We start from the raw sequence: 23,307 nt of genomic DNA, 5'->3' as shown, positions 1-23,307 counted from the left end.
AAATCTGCAAAACATACAGCACATTTTAATCTGAGGATAGGGTTTGACATTTTAAATGGATAATTGTCCAGCGCTCAACTTTTATGCGCACCATATGCCATTTATGCACGCATGCATGCAGTAAAGTGTATGCTCTTTTTTGCAAAATCCTATCATGATGCCATCACAGTTATCAAAGCAGCAGATAAAAGTAAAAAGCCCGTGCACCACCCATTTTTTCCCCCCCTGAGGACAGACGGGCTTTGATATTATTAAACTAAAATCTGTCTAATTCATGCGGCACATCATGTAACGCCAGAGGAAAAAGAAAAACTTCCCCTGCAATCAAAGGGGAAATTCAACAACAATGCATTTATTTCTATATTGATAGTACTCTTGAAGTTATCTCATAATCTCTTGTCATTATCATCAAATGGAACAATTTCAGGTTGGGTGTGCCATTAAAACCAAAGTGACTGACTTGCTGCAGACTCTATTTGTTGCCTTGGATTTTGGAGTACTGCAGGGGATTTCCTCACCACATACATCTTTTTTTTTTTTTTTCTGCTTTCCTCTTTTAACTCAAAATGGCTTGACAACAGCTGCGCTCACACATACGCAACCAACTGAGACACTTGCGAAAGCAGAGACGGCTGTCGTCGCTGTGCAAGACAAAAACCACTATAGCTTTAAAGGCCACACAAAAAAAAAATACAATTTCAACTTTGGTTGCAAACGAATGTGTTACTTTGCATGTTTTACGACACAAACCCTGTTATTCACTTGTGTATTTTCTACATCTGCTATCAGATGATAATAACTACTGGTATTTTTTGAGTTTGTTTGACAGAGGAGGCCTTGAATTAGTCTGGGTGTTTCCTGACGCTCTAGTTCCCATCTGAATGTATTGACACTGGATTGCCCTAAAATAGAAACCAGTACACGTAGCGTGAAACGCAAACAAAGAAACGGGGATTTATGAATGCAAAGTCAAAAACAACGTTGTTTTTTTTGGTGACATGTGTTTTATTGGGGTATATTTAAAATCACGGCACTGATTGGACGGACAATAATCTGAAGGCTTGCGCACATACCACTCTTTATTCTTCATCTGAAGCTTTTATCCACACCGAAGTGAGCAACTTAATGTTACATCTGTAAAAAAGACAAACAGCACCCTCCCAGGTGGGGTCACTAAGGCTTGAAAAAAAAAAAAAAAAAAGAAGAAAAAAAAAAACACTGGCTTGGAAGGCTTAGATGTCATTGTTCAGTAGGACACTTGGTTTGGTTGAGGAGTGGCAGCCATAAAGGAACAGATACTGACGTTAACCACATCTGTTTTGGCTGCTTTAAAGGTCACTAAAGCAGGTGAGACGAAGCTGCGGAGACGTGACGGCTTTAATCTTCCCCTCCGCAGAGGATCAGCAGGGTTTTACGGTAGTCTCCTGAGGTGTCGCCCTAAAAAAAAAAGGGACGGGAAACACAGACACAGCTGGAGTTTGAATTACAGGAAATCACGGCGCGTATCTGGTGACATTTGGCCATCAGCGAGCTGGAACAGAAAAACAGGGTTTACCTTGGCCCTACACACTGGCAGAGCTGCAGAACAAAGGCGTCAAAATCGTTGTAATAATAAAACAAAGCGGTCAAATGTGGAATTACCCTTTCCAATCAGCTGACTCTGAGACACTGATTTAGTACTGTCATTGTAGCTGTGGTAATGTAATGTGTAGCTTGAGGCCTTTTTAAGGGAACGGTTCTTCTTTTGATAGGGGGTTTACTCTGGGCTTGACATATGTACAGATAAAACCGGACAAGCCCACCGCTTGACTTAGCTTTGCTTCACAGACAGTTCGACTCTGTCCTGTGGTCAACCTATTAGCAAACACCAATTTGAAGTATGCTCCTATTTCACATTTAATGTAGATGGGTTTTCTCCTTGAGCTGCTGTCACAAAGATTCTTTTTACCAAGCTTTGTTGGCACATCAAAAATAATGTTTGAACTTGAGCTGTTGTGTGTGAAGCACTAAATACTGTCACATCTCTGAAGCATGCGAGTTGCTTAGGTGTTTCCCTTCCTTTTGCGTAAAGCGTGCATTGCCTTGAAGGGTTGTAACTGTAAATCAAAATTTCAGGGTTTTTTTCACCCTTTCTTGTTTAATTATCATCTAACCAGCTGGGCGTGAAAGTTTAATCCTCTGTAAATGACCCCAAGTGGTCACATAATGATTTTGCTGAATTAGTAAGAAGGCAAGTCGGACTGGCATGCTGTTAGAGGCGCTTCAAGCATTCAGCATGCCAAGATGACTGGTAGGAATCTTCATCAGCACAGACAAAGCTTCTGCAAAGCTTAGAGGGACAGTAAGTGACATTCTTTATGGGTCATTGCTGCAACATGCATGTAGCACTTGGGTAAAGTTCATAGCAGGGGCACATAGGGGCTGTTTTATGAACAAAGAAATCATTAAAAAAAAATATGAGGCAAAACATTTTAGCTTTACATACACTATAGGTTCAGATGGGTAGAAAGGCGAGCAGAGATAATTTACTTAAAACTACAGTAGTCTGTAAGCCACTGAAACGAAATAGAGATACGCAACACTGTGACTGTGGCATTAATGGGAGGTACAGCATATCTAAAACTTGAAGAAATCCTTGTCATTATAGGGATCTTCACCAAATATAAAAAAAAAATATATATATATATATTTTTTTACTTCTGTCATTGTTTCTTAAAAGAGAGCTAGCAGTTGTTAGCCCCTGACTAGCCCAAGATCTTGAATACTATTTTGTAATCTGGTCAAAAACAATAACGGCAATCAAGCCATAAGTACTATAAAAAAAAATCTACACAGCTAATAAATACGTCATTATGGTTGCAATAATAAGTTTGCTTTGCCTTGCAAGAATCTAAGTTATGTTGCTTGGCTTTCAATTCTCTTTCTGTACATGCATGGGCTTTTTTTCTATGAGCTCTTTTTCTACAACAAAAGCAACATGCATATTATTAACACTATGGGAAAATGCTGGTGAAAAATATGTGGTTAAGTAAACCATCGAGGCAGATTTAAGGCCTATTTCACAATACACTTCTGCAAGCACTATTTTTACATTGATTTTTACGTCACTGCAGCATAACTACATATCTATAGCACAGCAACTATATAACCATAATTATAAAGTTTTGTTAAAACAAAGTTGTAATGCCTATATCCTATATCTTAACTAGGTTGCTGAAATCTCACTTTAAAAGCCCTGTGTGGTTTGACATGATTTTAGATAAATCCCAGTTGTGCCCACTTAACATTACACCCACTTGAGGTAAAGCCTCTCCTCAGATGTAAACTAGATAAACAATTTATGCCACTGTTTTGAGAGTGGATTCTTAAAAGGTAATTTGAATGTTTTTTTTTTCAAATCTCAAAACAATATAGTTTCTTTTCTTTTAAATCCATCAGTTAAAGCATGACAAATTTCGACAGTGTGCAAACTGAGATATCCTCTGCATATAAAATGTCTAAATAAATGGGGGTAGATGCGAAAAAGAAATCTTGAAATTTAACAAACATTTTATTTATTTATTTTATTTTGGTTGCATAGCTAGATAATACTTCTGTTAAAGCAAATCCAGGGCATTCTGCTCGCTAGTCTTTATTGGTGTCACGGTGATTTCATCTGTATGTTATTATAGAACTGCTTCCTATCTCTGCAGCCGCCAGCCAATCACATGGCAGACATAAAGAGGAAGTTGGGTTAGGGAAATTCCTAAACAGCTGTGCGGTAGCCAAATGCCTGCAGTCCACCGCAGGAAGCTATAGATCACCGTACCCCACCACCTCACCACAGCAGCAGCATTTGAATGATCTGCAAATGCATGCACACAGAGCGACAAAAGGCAACGATGGGGGAAAAAAACGACAACAAAATAGCATGACAGACACTCAAGGGGGACGAGAAACAAAAAGAACTTGGCAAGAGTGTTAGTGAGCAAAAACGTTAAGACTTACGATCATTGTCTCTACCTGGATGAATTCATGGAGGGAGACGTCGTGCGTTTCTTTAAACTCTTTGCGGATATTGAATAGGTCCACCTCGCTACGGGACACCATGATGCGGATCAGAGCTCTGTCGTCTGTACCGAGGCCCTAAAGAAGAAAGCCACACTTACTTTGTTCACATAGATTTAGAATACATTTAAATTTGAAGTAAATGAAGAATTGGAGGCCTTAGCCCCTGGTTTATTTGGTTTACAGTGCCCTGGTAATGTACTAATACTATATATAAAATTACAATCTCAAGCATGTCTATAAAAGCTAAGGAAATAAATATTAAGCTTTCCTGAGAATCACTAAATCCCTGAACTGCTTCAGATCTGTGTTGCACGGAGTTCACTGACTTCTGGGTCTTGTGAACAGGCATTTCAGCCCAGGATGATTGGAGTATTTCACACAGTCCCTGTCTGGATTAATTAATGGAGGGAGACGTGCAAAGGTATTGTGAAATATATCATTCCTTCGCACTATCCACATCTTTTCTATCAGATTAAGGACCGGGGATTGGGCTGCCTACTACATTTCAATAAGCTTTGTTGGTCTGGAACCGAGATGCTGCTCAGTTATCGGTGTGCTAGAGGCCATTGTTGTGTTGAAACAACCATTTCGGGGGCAATTTACCTTCTTCCAAATGCAGCATGACCTCTTCAAGTATTCTGATGAATTTGAACAGAACTATGATCATTGGTATGCGATAAATCAGCCCAATACAATGCCATGAAAAACATTCCCATGTCATGACAGGTCAGCCACAATGCTGTTAAGTATGCGGTGGCTTAAATATACTGCTTGGCTGGTTCTGGACAGTTTCTCAGAAAGAATTATCATGTTTCCATCAGTCCAAAAAAGGTGCACCATTCCTGTTTCGGGCAGTCAATGTGCGTACATGTAATCGTCATCTTCCGCTTTTCCGGTACAAGGTAGCGAGGGCAGTGGGTCAAGGAGGGACGCTCAGACTTCTCTCCTCTGGAGGAAGCCCAAGATGCTCTCAGGTAAGGCGAGAGACATAGCGTGTCCTGGGCTGGCACCTGGGCCTCCTCTCAGTGGGACATGCCTGGAATACCTCCCGAGGGAGGCATCCAGGGGGCATTCAGGAAACAAATGCCAGAGCCACTTCAGCTGAGTCCTTTCGATGTGGAGGAGCAGCAGCTCTAATCTGAGCTCATCCCGGATGGTCGAGCTCCTCACCCTATCTCTAAGGGAGTGGAAAGTAATTTCAGCCGCCTTTATCTGAGATCTAGCTCTTTCGGTCATGACCCAAATTTCATGACCATAGATGAGGGTAGGAACCTAGACCAATCATTAAATTGATAGCATCTCTACTGTTGCCCTTACTCGTAGACAAGACCCCAAGATACTTAGACTCCTCCACTTGGCTTGGTTACTCCTCGCGGGAGCCAGCCCGGCCAAGCCCGACCGAGCAATGCGAGGCCATCCCCCTGTGGGCCCACCGCTTGCAGGGGGAACCATGAGGGATTGGTGCAAAGAGGATTGGGCAGTGGTCAAAGGAAGAGTACCCAGCGACCCAATCACCGGACACGTAGACTGGCTCCAGACCAGGGGTCACCAACCTTTTTGAAACTGAGAGCTACCTTACTGGTGTTGTGTCAGACGAAGGGCTGCCAGTACTGACCGTTGAACTAGAAGAGTCAGAGTTCACCTTAACTTTATGTAAAATAAATAAATTTTTCATGCTATGTTATAGTCATTTTTAAATCTATATAAATGCAGGTGTGATTAAACAAGAAGGCTCGTGAGTGCCATATGTGGGCACTATGTTGGTGACCTCTTTTCTAGAGCAATCAATGTGTACTTTGGGAAACTGGGACTTCACCAGCACACGGGATTTGTTTCAACAATAGAGTTGGAGGGGGCTTCCTGCCTAGTTTGGCTTTTCTAATTGTTAAGGTAATCAGTGATTACAGTAGACCTTTAATAACCTTGGAGCTGAGCATTGCCTGAGCCTTTTCGATCCTAATTTTTCTTTGATCCATTCCTCGTCTGTCTGGTTTTGGTTTGCATTTTTAAAAATATAAAATTATTTTATCTGAGCGGCCTGTCATCTGCTGCTATATTTCTTTCCTCATTCCTTCATTAAAATCTTTAATGAAGTAGGGGAGACCATCTATTTATTCATACACTGAATAACCTCAATGCATGAAATTCACACAGTTATCATTCTGAACTCGCTCTTTTCAAAGAGGGATTCAGTTACACTGAATCAACAGCATGCATTTCAAGGTCCGATTGCTTTTCCATTAACCTACCGTGCCTACTAGCAAATTATGTCTCCTGCAGAAAAATAATTTCATATTGATCTGGTTATGGATTCTGGCTGAGTGACCAATACCTTCATGGCTTTATACAAGCGGTCTGCAAAGTACGACGGCTGGTTCTTCACACTGCGAACTGAAAATACAACAGACAACAAAGAAATTTCAGGAAGGAGTCACAGAACGGATGAAGTCAGCACAGTCCACTTCTAAAGGTTAAACATGATGAAGCTGAAAGTCTAATGCAGCAGTTACCTAACGCATAATAGGCATTTTTCACATCGCCAGACATTTCCTTCTTGATGATCTGCTCGATGTCCTTGTTGGTGCATTTGACAAACTCCTGGAACACTGTGATGAATGCAGAGGTGCAGAGCCGGGTTAAACTTGTTTTGTCGCCAGAGTTAGTGCTACATTTGTTAATTAGGCCATCGCTATCGATTCAAATTTGATCTGTACCTCTCCTGAGGTGTGGGAAGCTCCTGGTGCACAGGATGCTCATGAACTTCATCTCCATGTCATCAGATTCTGCATTGCATGCATCTGCAAGTTCCTGATTAGTTACAAAAGCAGAGCATGAAAGTAAAGCAATTAAATCGATTTGTCTATTATGTACACATTAAACGGATTAGAGCTTGTGTCATAAACTGCATCACCTGAGCATCTGCACAGGCTCGTTCCACGTCTGCAGGCCCTTCTTCTCTTGCACCCTGACCATAGCAAAGAAGGTCAAATGTAAATTGTCCATCTTTGATCTGCTGAATGTCAGTGGTTAACCACAAACGCTGTTGTCTTCCATACAAAAAAAAAGTATGTCACGATATTCTCATGGCAATAAATTGGAGGTGAATAAGTAGTTCTTTGTGTCTGTGAGAGTCAGACAGAGCTGAGAGGACTAACCACACTTTCAACCAGTGAGTGGGCGTGGAAATGATATGCAGTCTGAGTTCTCAGAGGGAGGATGAAGGTTACCTGCACCAGAGAAACAAGGATCCGACAGAAGTGGCCTGACGTGTCTGAACGAATGGCGTCCTCCAAAGATTTCTTGTAGGCTGCAAAGCATAGTCAGCCACATGTTCTGTAAAAGTTTTCCAGGCACGGAAAGCGTTATTGAATTTTCATTTTTAAATTGCAGACTCACCATCCATGTAGGCAGCACTCATGGCTTGTATTTCCTCGTTGCTCCTGGTGACCAGGATCTCGATCAGAGCATGCTCATCTGTCCCTGCTCCCTGTAAAAATGATGGGGGAAAAAAATACCGATTTCAGTTTTTTATTGTCCTCACTAAGATCTTGCTTCTAGAATGACAGGGTATGTGAGCTAGACTTTTATACAGCTACTGACATCCATGTTTTAGTTCATTTGTACCCCTCTTTGTAGCAAAACATAGACATTTCATCCTAGTCGTCATACCTGTAAACAAACCATACCAAACCTGTGTACTTATTTTTTGTGTGTGCATTTATTTCTCAAGGTTGTCAGGTTTTTTGAAGAATTATTGAGATGACAATTAATAAATAAAATTAGACATGAGATTTGTTTTTTTTAAACTGTTCATTGTTTGCTGAAAAGTTTAAATGACACTATTTTTCCACTGATATTTATTTCTTGTACTTTGAATGTTTTTGTGTGATTCTGCTCTTTGCAATCATTCTGTGATGGCTTTCACTAAAGAGGAACTCCTAAACATCAGACAGTCCTCTATAGATTTTTTCCCTCCATTTTTACTTAGATTTTGGTTGGTGGTGCAGCAGCTCTCTATGGGACTTACTGAGACACAGACAAGGTAAACAAGTAGGTGTAATGGTGAAACTTCAGCAACAGACACTCTGCACGCCCTTGGCTTCAATCCGCCTGCCTAATGTCCACTTTCTGGCTAAAAAAATGGACTAAGTGCTGCTTCTCGTTTCTAAAAACTCAGACGGCAGATCTGCTTTCCTCTGCTTTTTATTAAAACATGGTTTGATAGCGCACACCCTGAGCTACACAGCTGTGCAGATCAGAATCTGCTTTTACATAAACTAAGGTTGGTGTTCTGTATTTATAGTATTACAAAAGACATGCAGTACTCAGCCAGCCTTTTTTAAAAACTGTAAATCCTTTTATTCACCAAGGAAGTTGTCCTTGTTTGTTCTGGCTGGTGTTTACATCCCTCTACAAACCTGTACATCAGAGGCTCTCTGAGCTGATAACATTCATTGTTCTTGGGGATTTAAACAGCACACACCTCCCCGATGAACTTCCAAAATACAGACAGCGTACAGCATTAAGTGTCACACCAGGGATAACAGCACACTAGATAACGGCCACGCAGCTTTAGAAGATGCGTGGACTTTTCGATCACTGTCACAGATCCCATACATCCTGCACACAAACCGTTAAGGCTCTTACTTTCACCTAGGTGCTACACAGTGCTATTTAAAAAAAAGAAAAAAGAAAGCCACCATAGAGTCATTTTCTCTCCCCAGGCTGTCACGCTGATGAACAAAATGAACACCTTACAGCCTGATTAGCCAGTTACACTGCTGCAAAAAAGATGTTTATTTGCATCTCATAATCTCTTACAACAACAACAACAACAACAAACCATATCGTACATATATTTAAATCTAATGTTTAAAATCATGGTCAAATAAAGTTGATTTTGATTTAGAAATGTTATGTTTGTTTGTTTTTTTGCTGATGTTTAAACATTGAAATGAAAAATTATAATCTGTATTTTGTATAGATAGCATAATTACTTTAATTGATATGCAGCAGGTAGAATCATTTTTCATTTCCTATTTTAAATAAACACAATTCAGCCATTCAATACATTTTTGTGTTGAAATGTTTGTGTAAATACCATAACCTTGTGGCGCTTTTACTTAAGGTAATAGTACAGTGAGACTCTCACACAGGACCACATCTAGTTGCCACACAGTAATTTCCACTTACATTTCATCAGTGGAAGATTTTACATACAATTTTGCCTATAGCACAAGGAAAAGAACGTGTTGCCAGATTAGTCATAAATAAACCTATTTGCTTATCAAATAGTTCCTGAGTAAAGGCGGTGACATTCCCACACCAGCTTTCAACCCTCTCTGCAGACATCAGTCCAGGCTTACTAAATAATCATGAGGTCCTATTGTGCTGCTAAAACGAAGCTCTCCACTTTAGAATCAAATATAAAGCTCGATGGAGAATGATGTATAAATTCTTCAAAAGTGTGCATGCTTTTCACCTCCTTAATTATTGGCACCCCGGGTGCAGATGTGCACCAAAGCCAGCTGTTATAGAGACTTGGAGATCCCAAGATGTCGCTCTTTGCTGCTGTTTGCCAGCACTGAACTTTTTTTACATCTTTTACCTCCCTTACGGTTCTCCTCGGCGCAAATATTTCCAAGATTGCCGTGGGTCCTCTTTCAGCTTTGTTTGTTTCGGTTTTATTAAACCTAATAATTATTGCCTAATAATTATTGCCGTGACTGAAGAAATGTGTGAGTTTAGGTGAGTAAATAACTTATTGTAGCTGATTCCTAACTTATGATGGTCAACACACGTTTGACTTACTTGAAAAGCATGTTTACTTACATTTCTCAATTTGAACAGTGGCTAAGAGAAACGGGAATGTGTTTCATTATATTTATAAACTAGGCTGACAAGAGATTATAGGTACACTCTTGACACTCTGCACATGGATGAGTTCATTTAATCTAGGAGAATTGCTTGGGATTGGGAAAGTGGAAATATTTTATCCCACAAAATAAATACTGTAGTTAAATGAAATACTTGATTGTTCTAAAATTCTAAAAAATAAAAATAAAAAAAAGATATTTTAAATAAATATGAGCATTTCAACGTGTACATATTGCACATACTTTATATGGAGATGTATTTTATCCCCGGGTATCCGTCTTTACAAGACACAATATAAAATGTGCAAGTTTACCCGAGTGTTGTATGTAAATAAATGAGATTATTAAATGTTTTCAGCCCACTCATATGTTACCTCGATCGCCTTTTTCATCATTTTGGCATCAAACTCTGCTGGGGTCAACATGAGCCCAATGATCAGCCTCTCCATGTTCTTTGACAGTTCAGACTTCAGGTCCTTCATCAGGTTCTAGGAGATGATTGAAAAACGCAGATGTCTTACACAATTACCACAGGACGTCCTTAACAACTTTAACTAGTTTCCTAACTGTATGACTTAGTACGAGAATTAAGTTTGCAAATCTATGCTAGCTTAAATATCCTCACTTTTGTTTTATTTTTCAAACATTTTGTTTTCTCTCACCCTTCCCAGCAGGGATTTGAAGGCCTGTCTGATTTCCTGCCTCTGGGCGTTGCTCCTTCGCGCTACAATGTCAATGATCGCATCCTCATCTGTTCCTGTTTTTAGGTAAGAGAAGATTTTACACAAAAGGCTCAGAGAAACTTTCAATATGAGCGTCACTGTGTGCAGGGTTCCTCTCAGAAATGTACATAAACTCATCATGGACATCTTTGATGATGTCTTTGAACAGCTTTTTTTCCAGTGGAGAATGAACTAAAAAAAAAAACTTCTTCATAGCTTTAGAACAAGCTTTACTTGTATGGGTTCTCTTTGTTGATCCAGTGATAATATTTTCCTAAATTTCCATAAGGAAAGTGCACTTGAACCATGATCTCCTTGTTGTTGTCAACAAGCTAGGGGCCAATGCTGTAGGAGCTCAAAGCGAGCTTTAATCAGAACAAAGCAAGTCTTAATGTGCTTTTGGGGTCATGGTCTTGCAGAAAAACACTTTTGTTTCCAAGTTTGAACAGTTCAGCTAATGATTTGGGATAAAGGTAACAAACGTTGAGCCTTTAGCCCTGACAGCAGAACAGCCAGCTCCACTATACTGCCACCACCACGCTTGACATTTAGTATATTATATACCCGTTTATACCAAATACGTAACCATTAGACTTATAAAAGTCTAATTTACTAATTTAACTTATTTGAGTAGGTGCAAAGCATGTGGTTCAGGGCACCTGTTTACAGGATATTTAATGACATATTAGCAGGGGTGTATACAGTCATATTCAACAAATTAAAGTCCTTTTGATAAGTTCATTTATTTAAGTAACTCATCTCACTGAGCGAAACACTTTATATAGTTTGGTACAGAAAGACGTTTATCCTTCATTTATTTCTGTTAATTAGAATGATTTTCTGCTTTCCAACATGTAAGATTGGAGTGTAACATCAGGCCTTGTGGTGGACTGGTGGCGTGACCCCGCCTTTCGCACAATGACCACTGGAGAGAGGCACGAGAATGACTGAAAATCTCAAATAAATTCCAACTCGTGCACTCGGTTCTTCTTTTCAAATATGCGCTGACGTGTTGTTGTATCGTTATTCAACCAAACCTAAAGTTTGCAGCCCTATCGCATTTCTCTCCTGATGAGTGTATGCTAGCTTCTGACCAGAAATGTATTAAAGCTGCGTACCGAAACCCTTCATAGCTTTCCGCAGAGCTTGTGCATCGGCTGCAGGGTCGAAATCAGGCGCAGGATGGACTGTGGGCCTCGGCTGAGGAAGTTGAAAACACAGCATTAGGAAGAACGGCACTCAATAGACATGTCGATGATCACAGCGGGACAGCTGCTGATACACACTCAACGAGCCATAGTTGGAAACATGATATTTTGCAAGCTTAGAGCAAAAAAAATAATAATAATAAAAGGTTAGCCGAACATGCAAAATGCTTGCTGTTGAAAGATAATTTTGCTCATAATGCCTGAGACAGCAGTCTGAGCCATGTGATAATAATCTCCTGACATTTGAGGGGGCGGCTGCCCTCATGAAGTCAAAACTCACAGCAACAAAAGCAACGAAAATGTTGGTTGGACCAGCTGGGAGTTCTGAAGCGTTAGTGAAACGGCCTTTTGTTAACAACAATGCTGGGACCTTTCTGACATTCAACCTCCATGCTACGCCGATCCGCAGATGGAGGGGTTCGGAGAGAGCGGGTCACAAACAAGAACAATCTGTGTGTCGGGGGAACAGCATTCTCATCGCATCCGAAGTTAAACAAAGCCATCACTGTAGACAGATGGCTACAGCACGTGCTCACGGCTCGGTTAAGAAGCACATTGCCGCGGAGCCAGCAGGTATTTGAGACGGCAGGTGAGGCCGAGGCAAACATGCGGTGACACATCTAAAGAGCAGATGGGGTCCAAACCTGCACTTTGGTCATGGCACTTAACTCCCACATCTTGTAGGCTATCTGAGCGGCTTCGGGGAAGAACTCGCCAGCTAGGCTGTAACAATCAGTTTGACACAACATTGCACACTCAGCAAAGCCAAAACCTCACGCTTGGCTCCACTTTTACGCCGATTTATAGGTCACACAATACAGTCAGCCCTACACCGGTCACATTAGCTTCACTGACAAGATTTCACTTGTGCCTGCAGGACATGTTGCACCCGTTTTGAATAGCTGCTTCAGTTACATGCACTCAGAAAATATGAATAACGGAGAGCTGGTACTCTAGCACCCTCTACTGGTTGTTGCCAGACTGTAACTTACTCATCGTCCCCTCCACACAGGTTAAGGAGAGTCCTCTTGTAATCGCCCGACGTATCGTCCTGATTCACACACATATGAGAGAGACAATGTAGCACCAGGGATGTACCAGAGTGCATCTGAAATGTGTTCATTTTTGTTGTTTGCTGACCTTTATCATGTTATAAAGTGACTTCTCGTATCGGAGGCGGAAACACTCTCGGATGTCCAGCATGTCAATTTCAGAGCGGGAAATCATGATGCGGATGAGAGTGTTATCAGCGGTGCCAAGGCCCTGAGAGGAAAAGAGACACAATGTTACACGGCATAAGGCAACAAGGAAAATAAAATGTTAAAAATCCCTTAAAATGACATTCTTTTGGCTTTTGAATTGACCCACGGTATGAAGAATGTAGCCATAACTGACACAGCAAATAAAATGATTACATGTTTATACCTTCATCGACTTGTAGAGACGTTTGGCAAAGAACATGGGAACGTTCCTTATGCACTGGACTGTGAGAGAAGACAAGAAACAGGTTACATAAACAACTCCACGGTTTCTTATATTTAAAGTAAGTCTGGAGAGGGTTTCTTACCGACAGCCAGCATGAGCCTTTCAAAGTCTCCAGACAGCTCGTTCTTAATGCTTTCCTCAATGGAAATCTCTGCAATCTTCTCATATTCATCAAAAACTGAAGAAAAAAACAAAAACAAAACAAGAAAGCATCCTTTAATGTGAAGGAAAGCATCACGCTGGGCCTTGATGTTGAGGTGTTATGCTTCTCTGTGGGATATCAATGCTTTATTCGAACCATACTTTTACCAGTGATGAATGATGATACAGCAAAACAGTTTTACAAGCTTTTTATTAAACATAATGTAGGGGTTGAATTTCTCATAGGTTTTCTCTCATCCACACCTGTACATAAGTAGGCCTGTGCACACTTGCTCAAATTTATATGTGTGCTAGCCAGTAAGAATTTGCATGAATGTCTATTTGCCTTGAGCTAGCATCTGGCATGACTCTTGGTTAGATATTTGGGATTGGTAGTTTATTCAAATTGGTTAGGACCGAGTTTTGAGCTTAGTTGACCAGCTCTGTGAGAAGGCTATGCTTAAAGTTAGCCTCCTTTTTCCAGAACAAAACCAGTTCTGATGCAGCCTTGGGATCATTTCCCTTGTCAGAAACACTCGACTATGTCCAGGTTTCAACCATCTAGCTGCTGATTTTAAGTGAAGTAGAAGTAAAGCAGGAAGTCTTTTTTAATATTCAATCCAACAGAAATAAAAGTGGTCCGTAGCATGACGCAACCACCCTATTTGACATTTGGCAAATTCTTCTTGGGTCTGGAAGCCCCGCTTTGATTCTTCTGAATAACATTTTTGTCGCTATGACCACAGAGTTCATCGTTTGTCTCGTCTGATCATAAACCAAAGGAATAAGGCGTTACCTTACGGGCAGCTGGAACCGTCACTCATTTACTTGCTAACAACACAAATTCAACAGTTTTCTGTGCAACATTATCAGAAGTCCATCATAATTTCTCTGTCATCTGCCCCGTACATGCATACATTGTTGTTATGAACAGCAGAGGTTTTCAGAAACGTCCAGCATGAGCATCACTGCTCGAAGCTGCAAAGAAATTCCCAGGCTCTACGCCAACAACTGCATTCACCGCCTCAGAGGCCTGAGGTCACCGTGGGGCTGAACTGGATGCCTCACCCCCACGCTAACCTCTCCATAAACCGGGCTCACCCATGCGCAGGTGGGTCACACTGCGGTTTCCCAGGATCATGATGAACGTTGCCTCGTCCGTCCCCCACTTCTCCTCTCCCGCAGCATACAGGTCCTGCACAGAGGTGAGAGAGCGTTGATAACACAAGGAAGAAATTACCCATTATATTTAAGTAAGCAAAAGAAGATCAGACAAGCATTTTATCTACGGATGCAACATGGCATCGTCTCTGAACCACTCCACTGAGGTGCATAAGCAAATATTTATAAGATTTCAGAATAAAATGCTCAGGAAGACAAAAGCTGTCATCAGAGTATGAATCCTAATTAAGGCTTGGGGACTCCAGTTACTTTTTCACATAGGTCTAGGTTGGTATGGAGGGCTTCTTTCCCTTCATAAGTGAAATCCTCATTTGAAAACTGTTATTTCTATTTACTCAGGCTATTTTTGGCTGATGATTTGATAGCTGTAAAAAATAAATAAATAAATAAAACGAACAAAAAAACAACAGATGCCTGATTAGCCTAATTGAACTAGCCTAGTTCAATTTAGCTTTAGCTGTTCTTATTAGTATCATTACATCAAGTTATGTTCTTTTAGAATAATTTGCCTGCTTATCTTCGTATCTACTGTAAATATTATTATCAATCGAACGTTGGGCTCTTTGAGGAAAGCAAATTGCCAATCTGTGGCAAATTGCCACAGATCTATTTCTTCCTTTTCTTACCAATCAACATGAGTCCTGATACGAGTTTGAAAATACTGTTAAATACATTATTACAATGAATTATTACAAGATAAAGAGCTCATAAAGAAAAATGACAATTTAATTTTACCATTATCTTACTATTGATCTTCTTGATTTCTTTAGCTTTTATATTACTGTGTGTTATTACTTCTGTATTAACATGCTCTAAGATAATGAAGCCTTGATTGGACTATAATTATCCAATAATCAAAGGGCTGCAATTAGTGTATAGCTTAGCATCTAGTCATTTTTAATTAAAAAAAGAAATTAACAATTTATTTTTGCATAAACCACAATTCAGTTGGTTGATATTGTGTGTGTGCTTCACAAACAGGGTGGAGGCTGCTGGTGTGTGCAGCAGCCTCGTAAAAAAAAACCCTGACATTTTTATGCATCGGTATCAGAATAATAGAAAGCCTGAGCCTTAGCTGTGAACTCTACACTCCAGCGTCCCCGGAGCTCAAATGCTAACCCAAGCACATCAAAATATTTCATTTGGTAGTGTAAAACAGCAATCTAAAATTGCAATTTCCAAACTACTGCTTCAGTTGACACACTTTACATATGGTTTCTGCTAAATAAATAGCCTTAATAACTGGATCATTAGTTTAATCATTCTCACTTGTGCGTCCTGCTGCACCAGGTCTGCGTCCACCACCCCTGATTCGTCCCTGGTCCCCTGAAAACATCACATCACATTAGGTCAGGGCGGATCATCTGGGCTGTGTCTGCCTCTTCCTTGAACTAACCTGGAGCAGAACGACCAGCATCTTCTTAAAGTGCCCTGATGTGTCTGCAATGATATCCTCCTCCATGTCCCTGCCATAGGCTGGAGAAGCACAGGAGATCAAAAGCTGCCAGGTGGAAGTAGCCGAGTCTCAAAGTCACACGGCCGTCACGCCTTACCATCCTTGTAGGCGGCAACCATGTCCTGTATCTGCTGGTTGTTTCTGGATGCCAGGATTTCTATCAGACATCTCTCGTTTGTCCCGTCTCCCTATAGCAGAGCGTGTGGGGCGAACGTAAAGCTAAAGCAACATCAAACAATTACCAGAGGGATGGTAAGTGGCGTACTTTGATTGCGTCGTGGATTTCCTTGGCGTCGTGGTAGGGAGGGCTCCTCATCAGACTCACGATGAGACGTTCAAACTTTCCTGTGAGCTCGTATTTCAGATCTTCAATCAGGTCCTGAGGAGACAGCGCGGCGCTGAACGCTCAGAACGACATTCTGGACTTGCACATAAAAGCCCCGTCTGGATGTGTTGTGTACCTGCCCAAAGCTGCATTTGTACGCTGCAATGACCTCTTGCCTCTGTGCATTACTCCGAGAGGTGATCAGGTCCAGGATTGTCTCTTTGTCGCTGCCTGAAGAGCACGAAGCAGTACTTCAGTTAACTCACAAAAGCTCGGTGTTGCAGCACAATCACCACAAATAAAATAAAATTAAATATAAATAATCGTGAATTACAGGGGAATGAGGCACTCACCAATGCCTTTCATAGCATTGTAAAGAGTCTCAGCATCAACGCTGGGATCAAAGTCCGGAGCGTCAGATATTGTACCTCTGAACACCTGTTAGAAGAATAAAGTTTGATTACCCGCTACTACCATATAACATAGAACAGATTACTAGATCAATGTGTGCTTCTGTGCTTTTTTTGTCTCTCTTGTTGTGTCTCTGCTCTGTCTTCTGTAACCCCAGTCGGTCGAGGCAGATGAACGTCCACACTGAGCCTGGTTGGAGGTTTTTCCTTCCGGTTAAAAGAGAGTTTTTCTTTCCACTGTCGCTTCATGCTTGCTCAGTATGAGGGATTGCTGCAAAGCCATGGGCAATGCAGACGACTCTCCCTGTGGCTCTACGCTTCTCCAGGAAGAGTGAATGCTGCTTGTCAAGACTCTATGCAATCTACTGGATTTCCTTGGATAGGACATTTTTTTGACCAATCTGTATAATCTGATCGATTGTGACTTTGTAAAGTGCCTCGAGATGACATGTTTCATGAATTGGCGCCATATAAATACAATTGAATTGAATTGAATTAAAACATTTTTGTTGAGTCATGTAAGGGATGGAGCATTGTTTTTGAACACCCATGATACATTATTTTGTCAGTTCATCATGTTTTTTGAGCCCCCTGTATGAGTATAATTCATGTTCATTTTTTATTTCTTTTCATCTTGAATGGTTTTCCTAACTGAAGGGTTTCAATACAGGTTATGGCAGGAGCGTAGCCACATTACATTACAAGATGGAAATAAAACAACAGCATTAGGCATAATTTACAAAAAAAAAAAAGCTCAGACAAAAATACATTTAACGATTTAAAGCGCCTTGATATGACGTTTGTTGTGAATTGGCACTATATGTATAAAATTTAACTGAAAAGAATACATAAATTTAATGAGCAGTCTAAAAGGGAACTTAGATACATACAAGAACAACTCCTTGCAAAACTATTAATCTCCCCTTCAACCTTTTTCGATTCAGTCATGTTTGGTGAAAACCACAGAGCTAAATGCATTGTACTGAGATTATATGTGACAGATCAGCAGAAAATATAGGCCGATTATGAAATGGAACTAACATGATACCTGATCTCAAAATACTTAAAAAAAAAACATTCAAATTGAGTGCATTTGTATTCAGAAAGCTTTGCCCTGTATTTAGTTTTGTCCATCCTCCCATTAACTCTGACCAGCAGCCTACTTCCTGCTGAAAAAAACACATCCCCACAGCATGATTCTGCTGCCACCGTGTTTTATTATGGGGATGCTGTGATAAAGATAGTCTGTATTATTAGTTTTCCACCACACATAGCGGTTTAAGTGTTTATTACTCATCTGCCCAAAGCACCTCCCACATCCCTTTAAGCAAACAGAAAATTTTGAGTTTTTATGTTTCCTCTTTCCACTCTTCCATAACAGCCAGATGTGTGGAGAGCATGACCAATAGTTTTCATGTTGACAAATTTTTCCACCTGAGCTGTGGATCTAAGCAGCCTCTCCAGAGTTATGATGACCCTATAGGCAATTTCTTACGTCAAAGGTCTTGTTGCCCAGCCTGCCGGTTTTGGTGGATGGCGACGTTTTTGGGGATGTTGTTACTTTAGACCTGCAGCAAGATGGTCCTAGGCTTGAATCCTAGCCAAGAAGAACTTTGGATGTTCCCCTCGAGCATGTGTGAGTTTTCTCCACACACTCCAGCGTCCCGCCACAATGTAAAAACACTCTGTTTAGCTAAGTGGTTAATCTAAATTGTTGAATGGTGTTTGAATGCATGGTCGGTTGTCTTGTGTGACCCTGTGATGGACAGGGAACCCGACCAGGATGTACCGCGCCTCTTGCCCGTTGCATGCTGCAGCCCCCCCCCCCCCCCCCCCCCCCAATAACCCTGTAAGGATTAAGCTGGTATAGGACATGGATCAATTGAACAACAGGATTTCTAAATGGGATATTGCTTTATAAGCTTCCCCTGCTTTAGGTTTCTCCACAGCTTTATCGTTGACCTCTCTGCTTTGGTCTTTGGTCCTCATGCTGCTGTTTGTTTATTAATATTCTCTAACAAACCTCTGAGGCCTTCCCAGAACAGCCTGTTGACTTTGTTTACCAACAGGGTGACTTCTGAAGGAGGCTAGCTATGATGAATTTAATTTAGGGATATAAGAGTAAAGGGGGTTTATATACATGCATACCCCAATATTCAGATTTAAAAAAAAATAACATTTAGAAAAATTAATTGCTTTTAATTCCACTTCGTAACTATGCACCACCTTGTGTTAGCACGTCATATAAAATCCCAAATGTTTTATGAGATGTTTGTGGTTGTACCACAAAAGGACACAATGTGGAAAGGTTCACGGAGAAGGAATGGTTTTGCGAGGCTCTATTGACATACAATCATGTCAAGAAAGTAAACGCCTTTTTATAGTAATTTCAGATAACTTGTGAACAAAAACATGCAAATACACGTGATTCTTCCTGAGAATGAGTGATGGGTTGTGTGTTAAACCGGGAGTGACTGCAAACCAGTGCAGGCCTACGGCAGCCGACCTCAGCTGCAGTAGAAAGACATACCACGTCGCCCGCTCATGTGCCTAGCGGCACAAAAGTGTATCTTTACATGCGGTGGGGGTCGGGTTGCACACAGACCACCTGTCTCTACAAGGGTCTGAAATACAATAGCTCAAACACAGCGACAGACACACACACACATCTAACTCTGCTCCCTCTTGACCCTGGGCTCTTCACTTTCATGTCCACAAAATGCTGACAAAACGAGCTCCCCGGCTGTGTGGAATAAAGGAAAACGGGTTGATTCACTGTCAGCACTTGGTGCAGATCACTGCTGCATTACTGCATGCAGTCAGAATGTGCAGCCCTCGCTGCTGACGGCACATACTCAGGTGCTCTTGCTTCTGCGACCGTCACTCGGCACGACAGCTGAACAGCTTCAACCACATGGCAACGAGGTCCCAGATATGTGGGCCTAGCAACAAACGTTTATCTAAACAATTCCCATATACATGAATGTATGAAAGCGAACGCGGGTTGGGATGCTAACTGTCTTTTCATTGCTTCCTCGGAGGGTGCAGCTTGTTTGTTTTGTGTTTTTTTTCTTCTAAAATCATCTCATTTTAAAGTGTGTGCCTTATCAGGTATTCATGCTGTGAATCCTGTAGTCTTAAATTCTTCCTCAGAGCACCGACCTTAGGATCGTCTTGTTTGCTGTGGGATAGGACAGGAAAGCAGTGACACCCTACACTGCTGGCTTTATGATGTGGACGGCTCACATTTTGCCAGGTGACAGAAGGGGACTCAGGCGCCGCCCTCACTTCATTCAACGGCACACAAAACCAACCATGTCAAAGAGACACAAGATCTCCTTCACGGTTTCTTGTGGAATTGATAACCTGCGGCGTGCCTTAAAAAAAAAAAAAGAGTGTTCACACCCCCTAAACCGCATTTTGTCAAGTCACAATCCCAAACTTTTTACTTGGGATCTTGCGTGAAAGAGAACACAAAAGTAGTGCACAGCTGTGATTTGAAAAAAAAATAATTTATAGTGTGACCTGCATTTGTGTGTAGCATCCTTCACTTTGATACCCCTAAATTCAATCCGTTGCAGCCAAATTTGTCAGAAGTCACCGAGTTAGAAGCAGGCAACTCTGGAGGAGCCGCAGAGATCCGCAGCTCGGGTGGGAATATCTGTAGACAATAGCACTTTTCAACCAATGTAGGAGTGTAGCTGAAAGGAAACCATAAGAGGTCCTGTCTGCATTTTGTGACAAGCTCTGTAAAGGAAGCAGGTGCCTTGGTCCCATGATACACAAGACTAGCATCAACCTTGAACACACAATCCCCATGGAAAAACATGGTGGTGGCAGCATCATGTTGTGGGGAGGATGTTTAAAGCTTGTTGGAGCTAAGCAGAAGATCGGTAGAGGTCAAAGCATAGCAATGCTGGAAGAAAGCCTGTTAGAGGCAGCCAATGACTTGACATTGTGGCAGAGATTCTCCTTCCAACAGAACAATTGTACAGCCAAAAGCAATGATGGAAAGATTAAATCCAAATATAATGAACTGTTAGCATGCCCCCAGTCAAAGTCCAGACTTAAATCCGATTGAGAATCTGTGTTGGCACTTGAAGATTGTTGTTTACAGACTCCCTTAATCCAATGTGACTGAGCTGAAGTTATTTTTGCCCTGAAAATGGGCAACAAATGCCAGTCCTTTGGTTGCAAAGATGGCAGAGGCATACGAAGGCATGTCACACGTTTCACTGAATACCATACTTCCCTTTCCATCGGCTGGAAGGCAGGATGAGAACAGTTTTGTCCACTTACCATGTTTGTAATTGGTCTTCTGTGTCACTGCTGCTCAAAAATCTACTGAGGGAGAGAGAGATGCTGAGTTAGAAGCAGCAATGCAAACAATCTATGTCATTTACAGATTGGATCGCAAGATGATTTTTAACACATTGCTGATGTGCAAAAAAATTTTTTTCCTTCTTCGTGAATCCCATGCCAAAGTATAACTTAACATGCTCCACATTCCTCATTTTAATGCAGGGGAAAGGCTGCACTTTTTGTAAGAGTTCTTATAAAAATACTACTTTATTTTCATAATTTTACAACTTTATTCTCATGATATCATTTCATAATTTCCAATTCATTAATAAATCCCACCCGACGGGGGTCGCCAGTCTCTGGCAACGTTAATTTGGGGGGTCGCAGGCAGAAAAGTTTGGGAGCCCCTGCATTTAAAGACCCACGACACGTTATGGAGACTCGTTACCAACCCTTCAGAGATTATCTGATTTTATTAATAGCTTAACACGATGAACAACAGAAACCAATGTAGCAAAAATAAATAAAAAGGGGAAAGAAATAAAAAAACTGTAAGCAGATAAATGAAATAAAAAGCTGTGTTCTGAATTGAAATGCTCAATGTTTGCCTGAGACAGCTGCGAAGCCCTCCCAAAAATAGCAAGCAGGCAGCCTATAACTTAATATCACAATCAGTCTGCTGGGGGGGGGGGGGGGGGGGGGGGGGGTCTCTATAAATAAAGGGCCACACCCTTGTCTGCACCTCACACTGCAGAAGCAGTCCCATTCTCTGAAACACCTTCAACTTTCCACAAAGGCCCAAGTAGTCTGTTTTATATATTCGCATATAATGTCTTCTTATAGTGTCTCCTCCCTTACACACACACACACAGACAAATACACACAAATTAAGTGTCAGCAAACTTCTCTAGTGAATCTCTGACGCAGCACAAACCTCGCGTTAAACCAAACCGGCGGCGATCGGACACAGACAAAAAAAAAGGTTCCTAATGGGACATAGGGGCTTACCTTAGCTGTGCAGGAATAGCCGGTGCTGCGGAACGGTGGCCCTCCTGCCTCCTCTAGCCAAAAAAAGAAAAAGAAAGCTGTTTGTCGTCCCCCCGCCCCCCTCTGGTCGGTCAGATTCAGCCAGTCCCGTTACGTGTCCTCTGACGCAACGACTGCGGCGCACTGTGGCACAGTGTAGTTGTGCGAATCAATGTATGTTGTGTTGAACACCAGAGAGCGCGTGTAGCAGTAGAGCGACGTCGTTAATCAATGAAATTTACTAAAAGAATAAAAAATATAAACCACACTGATTAGTAGTGCGCATTTCTGTACATTTTACGCACGCAGGTGAACGGAAAGACGCGCCGTCTGCCGCTTCTAACGTGACTAGAAGAGGTCAGGCTATATTTTCAGTGCTTAAAAAAAAATCAAGATCAATCGGTATACGTTTCCACGGCGTCTTAGAGGGTTTGAACTCGGCGTGGGAGCTGCAGTTTGATGATCACACGGTGCAGCAGTGAGAGCTGGCCTGCGCTATTTCTGTCGCGTCAGGAGTCCATTCCAGTAAGCGGGGGAGAGAGAGACACGCCAGCAGATCTGAACGAGGGGGGTTGGGCAAAGAGAAACAGCGAGACAATGTCAAGACATCCAAGTGTCCAAAATGTAACAACTACATCTGGTCCTGCCGCAGGAACCACAGACACTGTTACAAACCACTTTTGTGTCTGACGCTGAAACTGATTTTCCACGTGGTTACCGGGAACCCATTTGCGTATGGACTGAATATGAACTTAAACTATGTTTCCTGCACTGCAGACGTTTACTTTCATTACTCAGAAAAGACGGTGTCGAAGAAGAAGTTACTCATGACACACTTTCATAGGCAGATGCACCAGCATGACTGGGTTTTACACTGCAGGTGGTGAAAGCTACCTCCATCTTCATCCAGTCACTATTTCTATGGGAAACGTGTATCTTCAAATTATTTGCTCAGGCTGGTGGAAAAGTACTACTTTGTGTTGGACAAGGCCAGCCAGGGACAGAGCGGAGGAAAGGACCAGCCTGGTTTAAAAAAAAAACAGGTGTTTTCCTCTCCTCTGGTTCCTTAATGCTAGTTCTGAAGCTCATCTTTCAAAATGTGTCTCTTTGTTATTGTTAAAGAC

General features: G+C 41.5%; 1 protein-coding gene across 4 annotated transcripts; it reads right to left on the bottom strand.

Annotated features, from left to right (window-relative positions):
* Window positions 1-993: 993 nt before the first annotated feature.
* anxa6 (annexin A6) lies at window positions 994-22,411 on the bottom strand. 4 transcript variants are annotated; one of them, XM_012866662.3, is made up of 25 exons: window positions 22,166-22,399; window positions 21,155-21,199; window positions 16,799-16,883; window positions 16,582-16,676; window positions 16,386-16,499; window positions 16,218-16,308; window positions 16,061-16,140; window positions 15,934-15,990; window positions 14,584-14,677; window positions 13,424-13,519; window positions 13,282-13,340; window positions 12,997-13,119; window positions 12,849-12,907; window positions 12,501-12,579; window positions 11,767-11,848; window positions 10,589-10,683; window positions 10,301-10,414; window positions 7,447-7,537; window positions 7,278-7,357; window positions 6,962-7,015; window positions 6,765-6,858; window positions 6,561-6,656; window positions 6,383-6,441; window positions 3,988-4,125; window positions 994-1,437 (listed from the first exon to the last, which is right to left on the bottom strand). In XM_012866662.3, the coding sequence occupies exons 2-25, from the start codon at window positions 21,155-21,157 to the stop codon at window positions 1,378-1,380; spliced, it is 1,998 nt and encodes a 665-aa protein (XP_012722116.2). In that variant the 5' UTR covers window positions 21,158-21,199; window positions 22,166-22,399; the 3' UTR covers window positions 994-1,377. The 4 variants fall into 4 exon arrangements, with proteins under 4 accessions (XP_012722116.2, XP_012722275.2, XP_012722198.2 ...); XM_012866821.3 differs by having other exon boundaries at window positions 4,003-4,125; XM_012866744.3 differs by having other exon boundaries at window positions 21,155-21,196.
* Window positions 22,412-23,307: the final 896 nt, after the last annotated feature.

Source organism: Fundulus heteroclitus, chromosome 23 (genome assembly GCF_011125445.2).
Source record: "Fundulus heteroclitus isolate FHET01 chromosome 23, MU-UCD_Fhet_4.1, whole genome shotgun sequence".
NCBI lineage: Eukaryota > Metazoa > Chordata > Actinopteri > Cyprinodontiformes > Fundulidae > Fundulus > Fundulus heteroclitus.
Note: the sequence above shows the minus strand (reverse complement) of the source record. Positions and strands in the feature narration are given on the sequence as shown.